Source organism: Excalfactoria chinensis, chromosome 12, assembly GCF_039878825.1.
Source record: "Excalfactoria chinensis isolate bCotChi1 chromosome 12, bCotChi1.hap2, whole genome shotgun sequence".
In the NCBI taxonomy this organism is placed as follows: domain Eukaryota; kingdom Metazoa; phylum Chordata; class Aves; order Galliformes; family Phasianidae; genus Excalfactoria; species Excalfactoria chinensis.
The window spans coordinates 4,194,695-4,213,330 of record NC_092836.1 but is presented as its reverse complement, the minus strand read 5'-3'; the positions used below and the strand labels follow the sequence as shown (position 1 = coordinate 4,213,330).

At 44.4% G+C, this 18,636-nt stretch overlaps 1 protein-coding gene across 20 annotated transcripts in view; it reads right to left on the bottom strand.

Moving 5' to 3' along the window:
- The window catches only part of FOXP1 (forkhead box P1), a 341,511-nt gene that overhangs the window by 41,563 nt on the left and 281,312 nt on the right, over positions 1–18,636 (bottom strand). For all 20 annotated transcript variants that reach the window (XM_072346976.1, XM_072346974.1, XM_072346977.1 and 17 more), the window contains one exon: positions 4,716–4,820. In XM_072346976.1, coding sequence (XP_072203077.1) covers positions 4,716–4,820 — 105 coding nt within the window. The remainder of the gene's footprint in view (positions 1–4,715; positions 4,821–18,636) is intronic.

Sequence of the window (18,636 nt, the reverse complement as noted above, 5' to 3'; positions counted from 1 at the left end):
ACTGCTGTGTTTCCCTTGGCCTTTGTTGGAAGCTTTTAGGTCGCTGGCTTTGGGATATTACAGCAGATGAAAATCTTACAACCACAAAAACTAAAGCAGGGACAAAGACGCTGAACGCCTCCTCCATCCTCAAGAAAAACCAACAAAAAAAGGAAAACACAGATGACTCTTCTCTAAAAAAGAGCCAAACCCTTTTATGAGACCTGTTGCCAACATCGGTGCCACCGAATGATCTCATCTTTCATTCTGGCTAAATTCCAACACACAATTTCATTAACCCAGGTAGTGCAGGTGATAAAACTCATTTTTCCCTAAAGAGACAGCTAAAAAGTACCAGTTATACATTTATGAAGTACCAGCAATCAAAATTATGGATTTTCTAAAAGGTTTTTAACTACTTTTATTGAAAGGAAAATCGCTGTCTCAGACTTTTGTGACACTATTGCTAATAATAAATTTTACCATTTAGACATAGCAGTAATATGGTAGACAGTGTCAATAAAAGTATGAAACAAAGATGATCCTTGTCTCTTAAGTAATGCTTTCTGATTACACACCGGAAATTATAACGTGAAGCATAAACGGAGAGCACCTCAAGGTACAAAATGCAGCACTCACTGCAAGGCAATGTGCCCCGGTCTGTGCCTTCTGGTGCCGAAATATGCCACGGTGTGCAGCAGGGCTTCTCCAGTCGCACCAGTGTGAACCAGTAGGGCGAAAACATTTGGGTCAGCACCTACAGAGGTTCGAGGCTGCGTTCGGGCACTCTTTGGGCTCCCTTTTGGAAAGCCTTCTTCCCGACATGCCAGGTGTCACTAGAGGGCACTGTGGGATTTGGGCCACCCGGCCTCCTCCTGCAGCGCCTGGAGAGGTCCTGAACTTCCGCACAATGTCAGAAAGGTTAATAAGGATGTTGTAAAAGAAACTGTAGCACTGAAATCCCAACAGCAGCTCGGAAGAGGTGACGGTCTGGGAACCAGAAGGACAGCTTTCTTCCCCGGGTGCACCGTGGGCAGCGCGGCCCCACTGCCTGCAGGCCCCCTGTTGGCTGGGGAGGATGAAGGTTGGGTCTGGAGGTTGGGGTCTAGGCAGGGTCCAGTATGGCCGCCCCACTCCCCAGTCCACCCCAATGCCTGCGAGATGAGCTGGCTGCAGCACATTCTGACACGCAAACGACAGAGCAATTAATGCCTTTGAAACAATTTATGATTTCCGGCCTACTTCAACATGTATTAGCATATACCTGGTTTCTTTAATATACACTTTGTTTTTCCAAAACCACAAACATAGTTGCTGGAATTTCATGTGGAAGTGCTTAAGGGGTTGAAAGTTAACACCTTTGTGAGCTGAGCAGCCTCACAGTTGCTGCTAAACAAAAGCCTCTTTGTAGAAGCTTTCTCGAAATGTTTTCTTAACATGTTCCAAGTAGTTTTAGGCAGGCAACTAAAGTAAACAAGATGTTACCATGATAAAAACACTTGTGAAAACATTACGGAGTGCACTTAGTAGTTTCTTTCACATAAACTCTCCTTCGTTTCATCAGTTAAACGCGCACAAAGCAGGCTGCCAGCATCACTGCACTACCGACTGCCGGATCTCTCCAAAGGTCTGCATCTCTCATTTAAAGACTATATTTGATTTTAAAATGGCGCAGCCATGATTAAACACACCTAAACCGCAATCAAGTAACGGCAACAAAAAGATAAAAGGGAAAATAAAAGCAGACTCCATCTCCTCCTTCAATTTCTGCCCTGGATGCCTAGATACCTCTCCGTACAAACCACCCTCCCTCCAGCAGCTATTTCCTAAACAACTTGACATACAGGGGCACACTTCTCCCTGCAACGGCCTTTAAAGACATGCAAATGAAATCAAAGGTAGATCCGAAGGAAAGTCGCTCTGTGCTACTAATTGCTTCTTTCGCTGCTGACTGAGACGTGGGCGCTGGTTCAGGCACAAGACACGTGTGCCCCCTCCAGCCTCCACCCTGCTCCCCATGGCTTGGCACAAGGCCACCAGGTCACAGCGGTGCCACTGGCCGTGTTTGTGTTTTTAGGCTCGGGCAGCACTGGGGACCATGCGGGGTGCTCCTGTTTCATTAAGCTTAGCAGCTGCCCCCGCTGCTATCAGTTAGCTCTAACTGATGCCACATCACATGATAACCAGCGGCTGACAGATTAAAAAACAACGCTAAAACTGCAACTTACTTCTAAAAGAAACAGGGAAATAAATGCGTACAATAGCTCGAGTGTCTGCTGGTTCTGATAAGCATCCTCCTGTTGGCTGTGAGTGAAAGACAACTAGGATCGTTATTTGTACAGTATTTATCTTTGAAATCAAGGGCCCTGTGGTGTACCTCACCTTGGGAACAAACACTACAGAATGATCACAGAAGAGTGTCAAATCTCTGTTTTTGATTTACCAACAGTTATGATATTTCTTCCTCAGGAGGAAAAGAAATGAACCATGTTTTAGACCTGCGAGTCCTTTTTTCTCCTTTAACTGTAGAATCATTTTATTGGCATACAAGGCTCTCATTCCACATGTAACTACTCTTTGCTTTTTCTAACAGGCCTTGTTTTTTACCAAGGTAAGTGAAATTAAGCAAGGCTGAATGGATTCACCGGCTGTATTTCACTTGTAAACAAGAGCTTTTCTCTTGAGGGGCCCGTCAAAAGGGACTTGTGGGTTGCACGAGTACCAGAAGGAAACTTCAAGCATCTACCTGTTATCTTCTCACCGAGTAATGAATTTTGATAGATGTCAATAATGTGAGGATGGATGCTCCACAGGAGACTTGGAAGGCTACAGTAACATTTCACAAAGAAACGCTCACTTCCTAACGGTGTCAATCTGCTCCTTCGGGACATTTGTTTCTGCATTCGCTCAGGGTTAAGCATCACTTTGAACAAAAGGACTTTGGACACTGTAGAATTTGGATAATGAGAAAACAGGTGTGAGCCAGCGGGCTTAAGAAAGGCACACTTCTGCTAGAAGGGTCTAATGGAGAAAAAAGATCAGCTTCCTGCTGATAACAGGTTCAAGTCTAGACTGGCCTGTAGTGGCTTTCTGGTTACTCCCCCCTACTGATGGCTCCCCACACCTCCTCCACGTGGACTCATGGTCTGGGTCTACCAAGCCTACCAATCTTGTCTCCACTCGTACCATGAGACTCAACCAACTGCTCTATTTCCTACACATGGTCACATCGAGCTGTGCAATGCTTTATAACAAACCTTCCTAAAACCAGGAGATCTGCTTTACAACAGAGGACTACCACAGCAAGCAAAGGTGGCACGACCTGACCTTACTCAATGACACGCATTGCTCTAGTATCTAAGGCTACCACAGCACCTTTCCCTTGCGTTAACTGCAATAAAAAATAGAATTGTTTTAAAGGTCTAAATGATATGGTATGGCATATGAATATGAATGAGCTGGCAAGTATGGAGAGATTAGCATTTATTTCACTTAAGTGAACAACAGGATGAATTAAAAGAAATGAGGCAGGCCACCCTTCATGGAAATTTACGACTAGTACCTTCTTATTTTGTAATCCTCTTGTAATGAGAACCTTTTCATTACTGTACCATTTCTGACTTGTAATGTAGGTTTATACTAGGACTAGCACCTACTGAATTCAGGAGGGTTTCACCAGTGGAAGCAGAACTCACCCACTCTGTTCTGAGAGCAAAAACCTAGCTGTACCTCATCACCTAACAAACAAACATTCTCTGCTGGCTATACGTTCTCACATGGAAATCTAGGAGCTGACACAGAAAGAAAAGACACAGCTGAATGTTTTGTGACCAATTCTACCTATCTACCTTGATGCATTCCACATATTTTTGTGGACTAACTTCATGGCATCACCACTTTAAATGGGAGAATTTGCCTCTCTCTGAGTTTACATCACAATCACTTTTGAGATCCAGCAACTGAATAGCCAGCATCCTTTCAATGATGACAGTGTGCACACACTCAAGCACCTGGACGCACCAGAAGCCCGTGTGTACCTGGTGATCTACCCAGACAGAAAACTCTTTTGTAGTAGGAACAGCTCAGAAGGGTGAGGCTGATGATTAAGCTGTGAAGCAGCCATGTGTAAGTTATTAGAGCTCTGCTGGTCCTTCCCTGCATTGGGATGCACACATTACCACGTACTAGTCCATAATGCACTGTTTATGCAACCTGTAAAACTGTGTTCTTTGGCAGCAAGGAAAGGTCTGCAGCGAACTGCAGGGGCCCAATTAATATAATTATAGTTTATTTTTAGTAGTGCAGACTTTGTTCATCAGTTACTTATTTGACATAAATTAAATTTCACGTGATGCTCTGCAATTCTGCTCAATTATGGACTTCATTTAAGACTAAATTTCTGAATTAAACTGAAATTGAGGTTAAATCAAGGCTGCATTGTTTGCGTTATCAATACTGCAACTTAAAAATTAACTAAATTAAGAAGAAAACAAAACTGCAAAATTGCAAACTATCTGTTTTGTAGTAATACACTGAGCAAGACCATACTTTCCCCATGGGGCTAATTCACCATCCCCTGTTAAAATGTTCTTGAGCCTGATCCAAAAGCCACTGAAGTGAAAGGGAGCTCTCAGTTGACTTCAATGGGCTTTGCATCAGGCCCGTGGTGAGTGACAGCGCACAACATTTCAAGGCATGCTTTCCTTACAATGCAAGTGCCAAAAATCCATTCTTACTTTAGAAACGACTGGAAGTCTTCACATACTGCTTCACAGCCTGGCCATTTGCATACGCCGTGTCCATAGAGCGGATGGCTGTGTGAGTGCTCCTCGTGGGATAAACTGGAGGGGAGAAGGAAAAAAGAGAAAAGGGTTGTAACCGAAGGCACCGCACCAATTATTCTTCACAAAGAGTAAAACCACAGATCCTGAAACATCTCTAACATCTCATGGTACCCACCTGACTGTGCACGCAGGTTTTCAAAACAGAATTAAATACCATTTGCAGAGTGAAACGTGTCATTCTTACTTAGCTATCCTCCTACATTTCATTCATTAATTAAAAGCTTTGTAAAGAATTTAAATTAACACGGACGGGGGAGAAATCATTTGACAGACCTGCTTAATATCCTGCTTGATATTTTGCTGAGAAATGTATGAATATTGCATATTTACAATTCAACTTAATTGGGAAGAGAAGTCGTCTCCATACAGTGATGTGTTCTTAGAACATGGCGCAACTGGGCCCGAGGTGTACCACCCCGCTAGAGCCAGGGGAAAAACACCAAGCCTTGGCTTTCCCACCACATTATCTATTTACTGTGCGTGGGTTTTTTGTTGTTCTTTGCTTCTTTTTCAGTTCCATTTTTCGCCTCTTGCAGGCTGTTTCTCTACACAAGCACAGCCTTCCTACATCCCTGCAAAACATATTCACCGACGTTTTCAAATGTAAAATTCATCATAAAAAAAGGAACCGTGTAATCAAAGGATTCCTCAGCACGAGGGGTTAGTGGGGGCTGTTAACCTTGCTAAGATTTGGCAGGAACGTCGCTGAGCTTTCTGACTACTGAAACCAGGGTTAAAGAAGAAATTCATATGAACACTAAGGGGTTAATCCTTCAGCGGGATTCCAATCAATACGTAATGATTTGGCTGCACTGATCCAAGTCATGAGACGCTTTGATCCAGGCCATGTGGTGCTCAGGGAAATGTATCTGTTACACTAACTGATGAACCATATTCTAAAATATCTTCTTTATTCAACTTCTGCGAGGAAACTTCTTAAGTAAAGGAATTATTTTTGCAACATCTTCCATAACCTTACATGACTTTTAAACATAAAATGTCAAAATAATATTGAAAACTCTATTTTATGCTTACACACGTATCTGTTTTCCACAGCAAATCTTTCTGCAACAGTATGCCTGTACCATATGACAAACTTCAAACATACACAAAGGATATGAACACATACCAGCCTCTAGGTGTGGTTTTTACGAGTTATTTTATCCCAGATTACAGGTAACGTTATGGATAAACACCTACTTTCTGCCATTTTATGTTTACACATGTGTGGAAATGCCATTTACTCTCCTTCCATACCACTATCTGCCTGTGCACTGTAGCAAAAATTTTGCTCTCTTATTGTTTCTTATGCACTGGATAGAGCTGTAGAACATACCCAACATGTTAACCCAAATGCAAGAAAGTTGCCTGTGAAATTCCTGCTGGATTCTGTTTGGGCCCAAGAGCAATCTGAAGATAACAGAAGGATTAAAAAAATTCTTAATTCCTCTACAAGAAAAAAGGTGCAGAACAGGCTTGGAAGAGGTATTATGAGATGTACTTGAAACGAATTCATTATTTCATTACAATCTTATTTCTGACAGTTTCCAAATAGTTTTTCAAGCATAAATATATGCATCAGCTAGCTCATTACCTAAAGAAACACTGTAGGTGGAAAGACTTACAAAGACTTTCTCCATAAGGGAGTATTTCACTGGTTCAACTTAATCGGTTTTTAAAACACACGAGTTGGGAGAGCCTCTATCTGTTGAGTTTGCAGAAAGAACAAAGGGAGCGACGTGTTCCTCACAAGTAAATGAGAAAAGTACCCCAGCACAGCCCCTTGGTAGGAAGAGAAGGAGGATGGCTGAAGGAACACTGCCCACCCAAGTCAGACAGACATGCAATCAAATGCCCTCCATGCACATTGGAGGGAAGGATTCAGAAAATAATGCTTTTTGTCATCTGCTTCCATCTCTGAATAAAGAGAAGTGTGAAGAAGTAGGCTTTCATGTTAACACTCCATTAAGGACTATATATGAGAGTTATGATTTCAGTCTGTTTGGCAGAACCCAAAAGAATGTTAGTGCATTAAATTACGCATTGAGCGTTACCCGCACACCAAGACGAGCACAGAAATGCCGTGTGACACCAAGTAAGGAGTCGGCCTCCTGTGGGGTTTAAGCACTGTAAATCTCATTATAATATCATCGGCAGTCACATGGCTTAAACCCCCAGCAGGGCTTTTTAAAGTTTCTCCACAAGAGCCTGAAGGCCATGGCCAAGTCAACGGAAAGAGTCCTACCGAGATTAGTATTTATTTTTTAAATCCAAGTGCAAATCTCTTTTCTTTCCAGGGATCTTGCACAAGACAAGACAAACTACGCAGGACATGATACCCTGGTATTGTGTCCAAAGAAAATGACTGAATGACCAAGAGAGTATCAACTGTACGCTGCGCTCAGCATGGCGAAGCATAGTGCTGTCAATAACCAGAAAGATTGGTGCTGGCTGTAAACAGGAACTTAAAAGGTCATTTTGCTAACAGGACACTAAGCATAACATACTTAACACCTACATACAGCTCCCACTGCAATGCAAGGGAGCAGAGTAACTACTTAACCTCACCAAAAGCAGTCACTTCAAGAAGGAAAAAAAAACAACAACAACCACCCTCTCAGTATTTAAAGAAAAATGCAGGCATCCTCAGTGGGCAGCACCTTTCTGAATCTGGTTACTGCAATCCCACTCAGGCTTTTCAGTCTGGTGACCTTTATGTGTCACTATCAGATTACTGCTATTTTATCCATCTCACTTCTGGAGATGTTATGGATTGCCACTTGTTGGCTGGTAGAGCCTTCAGAAGCACCTCAAAACAAAACAAAGGGCAGTTCGTGACAGAGCGGATATAGTGCACAAAGGATGCACAGCCAGTGGAAATCAATGGGGAACTCTGTTTTCCTTTAACTCATCTAAGTACTGAACGTTTAAGCAAACAGAGGTGAAAAATGAAGATTTTAATCCAAGGGAAAAAAACAAACAGTTCTCTTGGCACAATACAAACATATATTTTTTGACTGTTTGATGATGTTGCATCTGGTCTGCATGAAAGCGCAGTTTCCATGATCTGGATGCATCCTTGGTCTCACTGCAGAGGCAGATTTTCAGAGGACATGAGCACTGGCAAGCAGAAGCAAGTTTTGGCCTGATTTCTAATGACACACTGGAGTAGGTCCCTGTTTCTGTCACCCTCTCCCTCCCAAGGACTCACTTCCCTGCCTGGGTGCTGGTGATGCAATGCTTCACAGTGGAAGCAATTTTGTATCAACACAACAAAGGAACAAATGATGTACAATTAAGAATACGTCCTTTTCATCCTCCTTGCTATTAGCACACAAAATTCTTAACATACAAAAGAATTAATTCCAAATAATGCAACAGTGCGGCATTATTACATCAAAGCACAACAAAAACGCCTCTGGCAAGTAAAATTTCTTGCGTAAGTCAGCTTATTCATGACATACAACAAAGTAATGAAATCCACGTGGGAAGCTGCTAACTACGTAAGGGTCCACCTAATTCCCACTGCCTACAGCCTGCTGTGGGGTTACACGGAGCAGGCTGGGCCAAAGGCCACACAGCTCCCAGTGCCTGCGCCTTCTGCACAGGGGAGAGGGATCTGCACCTCTGCCTTCACCACAGCACACTGCTCCCTAAGCCCAGGGATCTCCATATGGTTTAACTCAGCCCACACTTAACTGACCAGGTGAAACTGGGTACTTTGCTTGTAAACACTGGCAAAGAAGCCACGGTTGGATGTAAAAACCAAGCAAGCAGAAGCCTCGGCAATAATACTCCTGCCACACACTGGACCATGTTTTAAATATTCACGATGCTGACACAGTTTGTATTCCACTGTCTCTCTTCCACGTCTGCTTGGGCCAATGATCTTTGCCAAAATGCTGGGGGAAGTCAGGGATGTAGAGAAGCATCCTTGATTTTCTGTTACAGTTATGAAGCATCTGCTCACGTTTTATCAGAGCAGAGAACATGCCTGAACCACCTGCACACTGCAAAAATCAATAGCACATCTCCTGCTTTACTCTAGGAAGAGGGGCTGAGCAGAGCTTGCACAGGGCTGCCTTTTTTTCATTATTATTTTTATTTTGTAGGGGCAGCGGGAAGTGACCTCATCTGCTGTGAAAGCTCTGGGTGGAAGCACGGGGCTCAGATGGGAACATCCCAACCCCATCCCATAGCAGTGGAGGTGAGGCACAACCCAAACCGAGCCAGGTCTGCAGTGCTTATGGTGCCTTGGGAGCTCAAACCCTCGCCACAAGGCACAGAAGGAATAACGCTGGTGGAAATGCCAAGACTCTCTGAGTCAGAGACGTTTGCTGCATTTAAAATCTAAATGGAAACAGTAATGATTACATCCTTGCACCAACTGATTCCTAAGCCACCACCAACAAGCGAACAGCCGTACTCGAACGCATGATCCTCTCTTCATGACAGGATCACCTGAATAAAGATGCGCTTTGCAGTGAAGCTGCACTTGTGCAAATCCTCCTGAACTCAAACCAGGGTGGCTTGGCACCCCTTTCCTCCCTAATCCGTGAGCCAAATCAAATAAAATCTAAAAAGGTAAAAATATATATCAAGGAGAGTATGAAGTCCCACACTCGGCTGGGTTACTTCTAAATATTCATGCCTCCATCCCAGTGACAGCATCAGCCACAGCGCAGGTATTTGATCTGAAGAGAGAACTGCCTGAGCAGCTTTTCCTAGAACAGGCTTGCACGTTTCTGGTTGCTTTTGGAGGCTTTTTCTCCCCTTCCTCGTTTCTTCAGTCCACATCCAGACCGAGGGCTAGAAGCAGCTCGTGTTTTACATCAAGCTCTATTGGAAGTAACAGGAGTAGTGTGTTACGTTTTAAACGACTACACCAATTTAAGACAAATCAGGTTAAAACTGCAGCCCACAGGCTGAGATCCTCTCTTTTAATCGGTGTGTGCTCACTCGTAGACTTGTGCAGAAAAAAATGACAAAGCCTCAGCACTGCTGCTGTAACACAAGAGCAGCAATGCGCCCAGAGTCACTGCCTGCCATCCGCCCGCTGCTGCGGCACTGCTCTCCTTGCCTGCTGCGAGCAGTGCCAGAGCATCCGCAGTGGCACCGAGACAAAATCTGGCTCATATTCCCCTGCTCTTCTACCCCCACCCTCGCAGCACACTGCAAGGAGTATAACCAGACTGGATAATTAAACACATCATCCTCTGGTTTTAATCTACGAACGGATGGTTTGGATTATTAATCAACATTATGACCCTCTGGTGCTCTGACTGTACTCGGTGCTTCCTCCAGGGCCAGCCCTGCTTCCCACCCCGCACCAGAGCTGCCACTGCCCCACACCACAGCCATGGAGGTGCTGAGTGCATCGCCGGGTTATTAGAAAGACAAAAAAACACAGCATCGAATCCATCGCTTCTATCAGGTGGAAATTCCATCCCTGCACTTGAATTTAGCATTAACAAGTTTCTGTACTATTTAAAACTCCTATTTTTATTTCAACCTTCTGCCTCGGTGCTGTAGTGAAAAGTACATCAAATACACCCAGACGCACATGATTTGAAACGCTGGATTTGAAATTCCAGCATTGCTAACTAATGAGAACCATTTTTTTCCTTCTTCCTCTTTGTAGCATCACTTCATGTACTTACATACCATAATCACATCCTCCTAGAGCCTCTATTTTTCCAGGGTGTAGATCTTTAATTCCCTTTAATCTGTCTTCATAGCCTATTCCCTCCAACTCCTTTATCACCCTCGCTGCTCTCCTCTGTATTTGCTCCAGCTCCTCTTTATCCTTTCTGCAAGAGAGTGGCCAATTGTACACCACACTTTAATTGTGGTTTAACTGGTTCTGCGGAACAGAGAGAAGGAAAAAGAAGGACTCTGGATGCAACACAGGTGTTTACACCTCCTGCGACCGCGCTCACCTTTTTAACCACGGCACGGCCCATCTCCATTTCCCAACCCAGCTGACATCTCAGCCATTTCCCACACAACCGATGCTGAGCGGCTGACGTGTCATTTTGAGAAGGCAGTTTGGAATTTTTATTTCCTATCTGGGCTACTTTCTACTTATCCCTGTTAAACCTCATTTGATTCCTCTCCGAACAGTCTCCTAATTTATTCAGATGAAAATGGATTGATTCGGTATCTTAGTTTAATTAGGAAAAAAAAAAATGTGATTCTACCACTTTCTGGAGTGCCTGTATTTCTGCAGTACTTTCAGCACAGCAACCCCATCCTCCCTACAGGCCCGAGTCGCACAGCACAGGGAGGGGGCACCGCCATAGTCTGGCCCTGATTCAGCAACGCTTTTAAGGAAACACGCGAGATTAAAAGACACAGGATTAGACCTCCGACTTGAACGGGACCGAGGTGTAAAATTACAACCGTGCCTACATACTTTGCACAAAGATCCTGTTTGCCAACGTTATTTTACTGTAATTTATATGCCGTTGTTACATTTAAACTTACACACTGGGAAACAAGAGCTATTCCTGTTTAACAACACCATTATATTCCGTTACGTTTGGAGCTGAGGCAAGCCCTTCAGCCTTCCACAAACCGGCCAGACGTCAAAAGATACGATTAGCACGGATTACGCACTTGGGTATTTTCCACCACTGTCCCACAGGCACAGTGAAACCAGCAAAGAAGGTGACTGTCACATCACATACGGAGCGACAGTTCAGCTCCGTGCCTTCCCCACCACGGTCCTGCAGCAGCTGAAGAAGCACCATTTGGGAAAATGTTTGTAAAAATAATTATGATAAATGGTGACTCTAAGGGAGAAGTACGGTCGAGTCACTGATTTCTCCCCGCTGTTCGCTTTCCCTCTGACAAACGCTGCTTTACAAAAGCACAAAGATCTATAGGACATACGCCTGTTTCCCCAGGGAAGCACGCTTAATCATACAGGTAGTGTAAATATCAGATGCTGCTGCAGGTGCTAGGCGTCTATTTGTTTGTGTTTACTAAAAGGCATAACAAATAGTCACACTAAAGCAGAACGTTTGGCAATGGGATGACAGACACCAGAGCAGCCATAAATCACGCTCTCTTGCTTATTCCCAAACCATTGCACAACACCAAGCAGTCAGTCCCCCGTTCTGGGAGGGCCCATGTGCTGCACTTTGTCCCTTTGAGGGGCAGCCACCAGCAGCATCCTCCCTGAGCACAGCACAGCCAGGAAACATGTAATAAGAGGTAAGACACAAAGCCAGCTAACATCGTTTACAGCTTTGCAACTTGTGAGTTAATTCATGGTATAAACAAGGACGAAAATGTTTCTTCCGAGCAAGACTTCCTGTAAACTGTTCATTAGAGCGGGGCTGGGAGCAGGGCTGGTGCACCTGCTGATTAACCATGCGCTCCAAGAATAAACACAAACTGCAGCCAGCAAGATTGTTCTGGAATTCGCTCAGAGCTGATTTTTTTCCCCCCACGTTATAAATTGGATCCTACCATAAAACAAACAGCAGAACATAGGTTGCCGAGAGTTAAAATCTACTTTTTACACTACATTGACCACAGCACCCACAGGCACAGCTACAATGTCTTTCTATGAATGGGACAGATTGCCATATGGATGCAGACACTGAACAAGCTGTACAACTCCTGGCGACAAGTGCCTGGGGGACTGTCCTATATTAGCACCACCTGTGCTGTGGAAATTGTGCTCTGTGTATGAAATGGTATTTAAGGGCCCATCACGACGTTATTTCTGAGTACACACAAAAAGGAAAAAATCACAGTTAAAAAGAATTCTCTGGCCGGCGGATCTGTTGCTCAGTTCCCGAGACCGTTTCCCAAAGGAATACTTATCTCCTGCATTCACAGAGCCCAAAAGGACGAGCTGCGACACTTATTAGCAGCTCCCTTGCCCGGGCTCACACCACTGCTTTAATGAGGGGAATACACCGTGCAGGGAGCATACGCCTTCCCTGAGCACACAGGAGAAACCAGAGCCCCCCCACCTCACCAGCACCGGCAGCACGGAGAAGTACCTGATGGTGTTACACAAATGAGAGCAACGCAACGCCGCTTTCCTCCAAGTGCAGCAGGAAGAGCTGCACATCCCCAGGACCAAATTTCAATGCATTCTCACTGTGCTGGATATATGAGTCTGTCTGAGGGTCAAAAATAGAGCTGTGGATTAGCACGGCATCTCCAGGGAGAAGGGAAAGGGATCTGAGCAGTGCCCAGATGCTCGGCGGGGAGATCTCCCCTCTCCAAACTGTAAGAAAAAAAGGGATGCCAAGAAAAAGAAAAGTAAAATAAATTGAATTAAAGAAAAACAGTTGTAAAGTGAACGTTACAACCTGGGAAAAATGAGGTCATTTTATTGAAAAACTCCTTTTTTTTTTTTCTTTTTTCCATTAAACCGTAGTGAAACGGATAAAGTTTATACAGCTTAATAGTGGCGTTTTATTTTAAATGCTACTCAATATCTTAGCAGCACGATATAACATGATATAACAGCTGTCAGGCTAACTGCTTGCTTTTTATTGAGGAGCAGCGAAAATAGCTGCACAAAAATCACCTAACTTCTCTACTTTCACGGCATTGTTAAGGGAGTTTCTTTTTCACTCTCAGGTTTCGACACGTATAAGATATCGTACAGCTCTTCGTTAGATCCCAGCTCAGCCCTTCAGGACAGCCCGGTCTCACAAGCAAACACTGAGGAAGGACAACTAAGAGGAAATAAAAAAGCAGGAATCCAGAGCACGGTCAAACAAAACCAGGTCATTTTTTAAGAGTGCCACATAAACACCTCTAATAAAAAAGGACAGATTTTCATTGGGCTTCAAGTATTTAGACAGGAACGTATTTGTAAAAGTTTAACTGCAAAGCACGTGCAATTAACAGAAAGCCATCAGCTATTCCTCTGCCATGTAAAAATAGCATTAAGCTGCATTAAACACACGTGTAAGTATCTCAGTTGCAAGAAAAGGGAGGAGATATGCAAAGCACTCAGATATCAAACAATGATCTGTTGGCCAGATGGAGGAATAAAACAATACATATGCCAAAATTTGGAAAAGTTCTGCTGTGTGTCTGCCAAGGCTCACCCGATCTATTTTAAGTGCTTTCTGATACATCAGCTGAAGTGTTTGGAGTTGTACGACTGATCATTACTACGTGTGACCAGGAACCAACAAAGCGCTGGCGTTCAGGAGCTCTCTGATGGTGGATTCCTGAGGGCTGGGAAGCATCGCACCCCCCCCTCGTTCAGCCACGGGCCACGCGCCGCACCGAGTAATTAGAGACGGTTATATTAGCATCTTCCGCTGGGGAAAAAGACATCAAATAAAGTAGAACCAAGTTCCCAGGGTTTAGCTGAACAACCCTCATGTGACGGAAGATCTGCTGGACAGACTGAAGCAAGTGGCCTTGCGTGACAGATTGCGGTTCTGAAGTAACCTCCTCAGTAAAGCAGTGCTGAGGGCAAAGCTCAGCCAGTTCACATCGCCCAGCAGCTGTAAGGAGCCGGAAGGGCTGAGAAATGTGATGCTGGCACCAGAGCAGAATGAGCCAGGGACTGCCTAGAGATGCCGGCCAGGAGAGGATCAGGCCTGGGGAGCATATGGACTGCAGGCTGAACTGTTTCATCCCGAGCATTAATAATGGACCAAAATCTGTACTTCTTAATTGTGCCGAATCCTAATGCCCTCATCTAAGGGCCATGGGATTTTGATGGAGGATCAGCTGGCATGTAAGATAACAACAGCAAACAAAAAACACTAAGCTGAGGCAGCGGATCAATGGCTGCCACGCTGACCCCTCTCTCACCTTCAGAGCTTACTCCCAACTCCTTCCTCCTGCAGCACTCTCAAGGAGAAGTCACTTAAAAATCCCTTCACTTATCCATCTTTCCTGTGAGATGGCTCCTCGCCTGGGGCAAGGCTCAAGTAGGGTAGGAAGGGACACAAAGAATTAGGAGACAAGCATGGAGCTGGAAGATGGAGAAAGGTTTCTTGAACACACGGGAATATTCCTGCACATGCAGATTCTGGGATGCACACACGAGGTTATAAAGTCTGTGGTCACCTCAAGTGATCACACATCCATCAATTTGGGTTTGCTGCTTTTCCTACAGAAATAATCAAGCTTTCCCTAAGGAAGACAAGACGGAATGACACGGTCCTGTCCTTGACACTGCTAAGCACAGCAGCCGTACCTAACTGGCTGCCCATATATATTTATTTACTTGTGGAGAGAGAAAATGCTTGTTACCGACTAAACCCAAAAGCTGGTAGGATGATGAGAGGTTTGTATGCTGGCTATGGTCTCACTTTCGCTTATCCTGAGTGAATACAAGTATCTATAACTAAGTATTTCCCTTAGGGTACTGATGTCTGAGGTATGTTTATTGCATTGAGTGAATTTATATATATAATCAGCACAATAAACATTATTAAATTGTCTGAGTAAAATCAAAGCATGAAACACGCAGTCAGTGCTGAATTCTAATGATGCTGAATGCCCATGATTGCATGGGGAAAGGATCTTAACAAGCCTTGATTTGAGCTTTGGCATCCGCCTCACAAATCACACGAAATGTTCTCTCTTTAATAGTGCTGAATATTGATAAATGTCTCCGCACGGCACAACAGGGAAGTTGGTCTCTATTGGCAATCTTTACCAAAGTGTGTTTTTTCCTTCTCTACACTCAAGGGTTTACCCTGAATGATTTAATTATAATTTTCCTTGTGTAAGACAAATTAAAGAGGAGAGTAGGAGTGTCATGCCAAAGCAGATTATTTATCTCCTTAACAGATTGCTGTGCACCAAACCCCAGAGCTGCTGCTGCCGCTACTTACAGGAACTGGGCGAAATGTGGGGCAAAAGCATAGATGTAATATACATTTAAAGCCCAAGTGAATGGAAGCGTTAACCCATTATTTATAGCTGGAATCATTTCATTACTGGGAAAGCCACATACATACAGCACACGCAACCCATGAGCAGCACCACAATTCCCCCTGCCCATGCAAACAAACAGTGGCTGCATTTTGCTTTCAAGCATTCTGCTGCCCTGCAGGATGGCCATGTCCAGGGGTGACTTCTGCCAACCCTCTGCCCTCAGCTTCTTGCCATACAGGGGAACTTCTCATCCCTCAGCTCTGAGGACTGCAGGCAACTCTGGACCTGACTGGGACCAAAGCTTCTCCCTGCATTATGATGGCACTGGCCTGGTGTGGCACAGCAATGTGTGGGCATGCCAAGCAGCCAATCACTGCAGTTCTCACACTATCTTAAAACTCATTCATGGCAAAAACATGCTTTTACACCCAGCATGTTCAGCTGAGCTCCTGCCTGCTGATGACTTTCACACGGGTATTTCTGCTGCCACTGCAGTCAGACAAGTGCCTCCTGCTTCACAGGGCCCACAACCTGAACCAGTGGGATCAGGAACCCCATAAAACACAGCCAGAACTATCCCAGAAATGACAGCAGTGACAGTAACTCCCACATTACCAACTTGCCTCCTGCAGCCTACTCCTTCTCAAAAGCCCTAGAGGGTGGGGGGAAACAGCTTTACAGCACGCCCTAAAAGTTAATGTTACCTGTATATGATTATTTATGGCTGCCGGGCAGTCGTTATGATGTGGCTGTGGTTAACTGTTAGGACACTTACAGCTTTTACTACGTGCTTTTTATTGTTGTTTAAATCCAAATAAATAGCTCTTGGTTCTATCAGATGGGAGCTAACAGCTGACTCCAATGGTGCTGCATAAGCAACAGAGACATTCGCACCACTCCTCTGCCCCACAGTGATGCTGGCGTGAGTTAAGTCACATGAAGTCCCCTGATGCAGGGCAGCAGCACGACACACATCTCACAAAACACTACAGAAGTAAGCAAGCTGTGGGTGCTCAGCAGGTGCCCAACCCTGGTGCATCTGCCTCTCCATCACGGGGTGATGGACTCGGGAAGCTGGCTCGTTAGGGAAGAGGTAAGGGAAATGGCAAACTCAAAACTGACAGCCCCTCCAACCCGATGGTGGCTGGGGTCTGCTGTATGTGCAGCTCAACTGTTCTTGCTGAGCTAGCTGGGCACTGGAACCAGCACACATTTGCCTACAAGGTAGCCAAGCCACGTTCCCACCAGATCCACCGTTATTTCCAGTTTTAATCTCTGAGAACAGAAAGTAACCAAAGCTCTGCCTGGGCCTGTGCTCCCTTTTGTAACTCAACTAAAACTACACTTCCTGTGGGCTTTCAATACTGCAATGCACCTGAGCTTCTCTCCCTGCTCACCTGCCACCCCCAAATGCCTTGTCTGAACACAAAATAACCCTTCGGAAAGAAACACTTCTAAACCAAGAGGCGTTTCTCCTGCATCATAAGAAATGCAGGCAGGCACCATGGGGCCTGGTGAGACTGCAACACAACCCTTAAGTGCATCAGTAGGCATTCTTCTGCCTGGAGTCTCCTGCTCTACTTATGGATGAAGATGTAATTCAATCACTGCAGCAAATGGATGGCGTAAACCTTCAGTGTACCAAACAGAATCAAGACAAAGCAAAGTCTGCAGCCCTCTTATTTGCATTCCTAAATACACCTATTTTTTTTTTACTTTGATATTGAAGAGAACTCAATAGAACGTAAGTAAAGTATAATGACAAGCTTTAACAATACATCTATCAATTCAACAACAGGAGATCTTAAGTCTTCTAACCTCATTCAGTCTCAAACAATACTGTGGCATGTTTATGCATTCCTAGCTCATTTATTTGGAACTTTACTAATAAAAACATATGTATCTCCTTGTTTGTAGATCCCAATTGCCTCCAAGCACAATCACACAACAGCACTCAAACACATGGATTTTCAGTTCTTCCTGATGGTATATATGATTCATGTATTTTCTCTGCACTTCAAACTACACAGCGATGGCGTATTGTTTCCTCAGCTAGTCTGTCACTAGCAGACAACACATGCATCCATCCAGTGTAAGAATACCCACTTCACCGCATGGGTTTTTGCTTTATAAACTTAGAAAAACACAGGTTAAAAATCTACTGGGGAGTCATAAAACCAGCTTGTTCAACTCTGTACGTGGCAAGAAGAGACCTGTTTAATAAGCATCAATTGGTTTTTAGCATCCCGTGTCAGTCTTCACGAAAACCACATCTTTGACACCTGCATGCATTATAAATGTATGCACCAATGTTCTGCCACACATCCTCGCAACGAGTAGAAAAAGATGCCTTACACACACAGCACTTCTGGATGCCGTGTGTGCTCTTCTTTAAAACCTATCTATTCCCAACAGCACTATTTTCTTAATATTAGAAAGATATAAGAGCTTCCCTACCAATCCACTTTCAGGCCACTAGAAATATAAACTCTATGGCTTAAAAATTCCATTATCCTCTTTCTAATGGAAGAAAGGAGGATAGAAAGACAAAGCATCAGTTTCCATAAAACCCAGCTTTCACTAGTGTCTGAGGTAACGTTTCTAGATGGGTGAAGGGGCTCTCCTGAACACAAAGAAGCCCAGTGGGGATGCTCACATGATCCCTGAGAGCCCTCTGCTCCAATGCAGCATCGGCATTGCTGCTGCCTGCAGTCCTGCTGCCCAGGCCCGTCTATCTCACCGCAAGCAAAAGTTATGTTGTTAGACACGCCTCAGTGAAATCTGGGGGTGTAAAGAAACAAACCTTCAATAAAGCATCCTTGGGAATAAAGCGGAGCTGGTGCTGAGAAGCACATCAACAGACAACCCCTGATTTAAGCCATTTCTTCTAACAATGCAAGCCTAGCACGTATAAATTAACTCACACTTCTAAAAG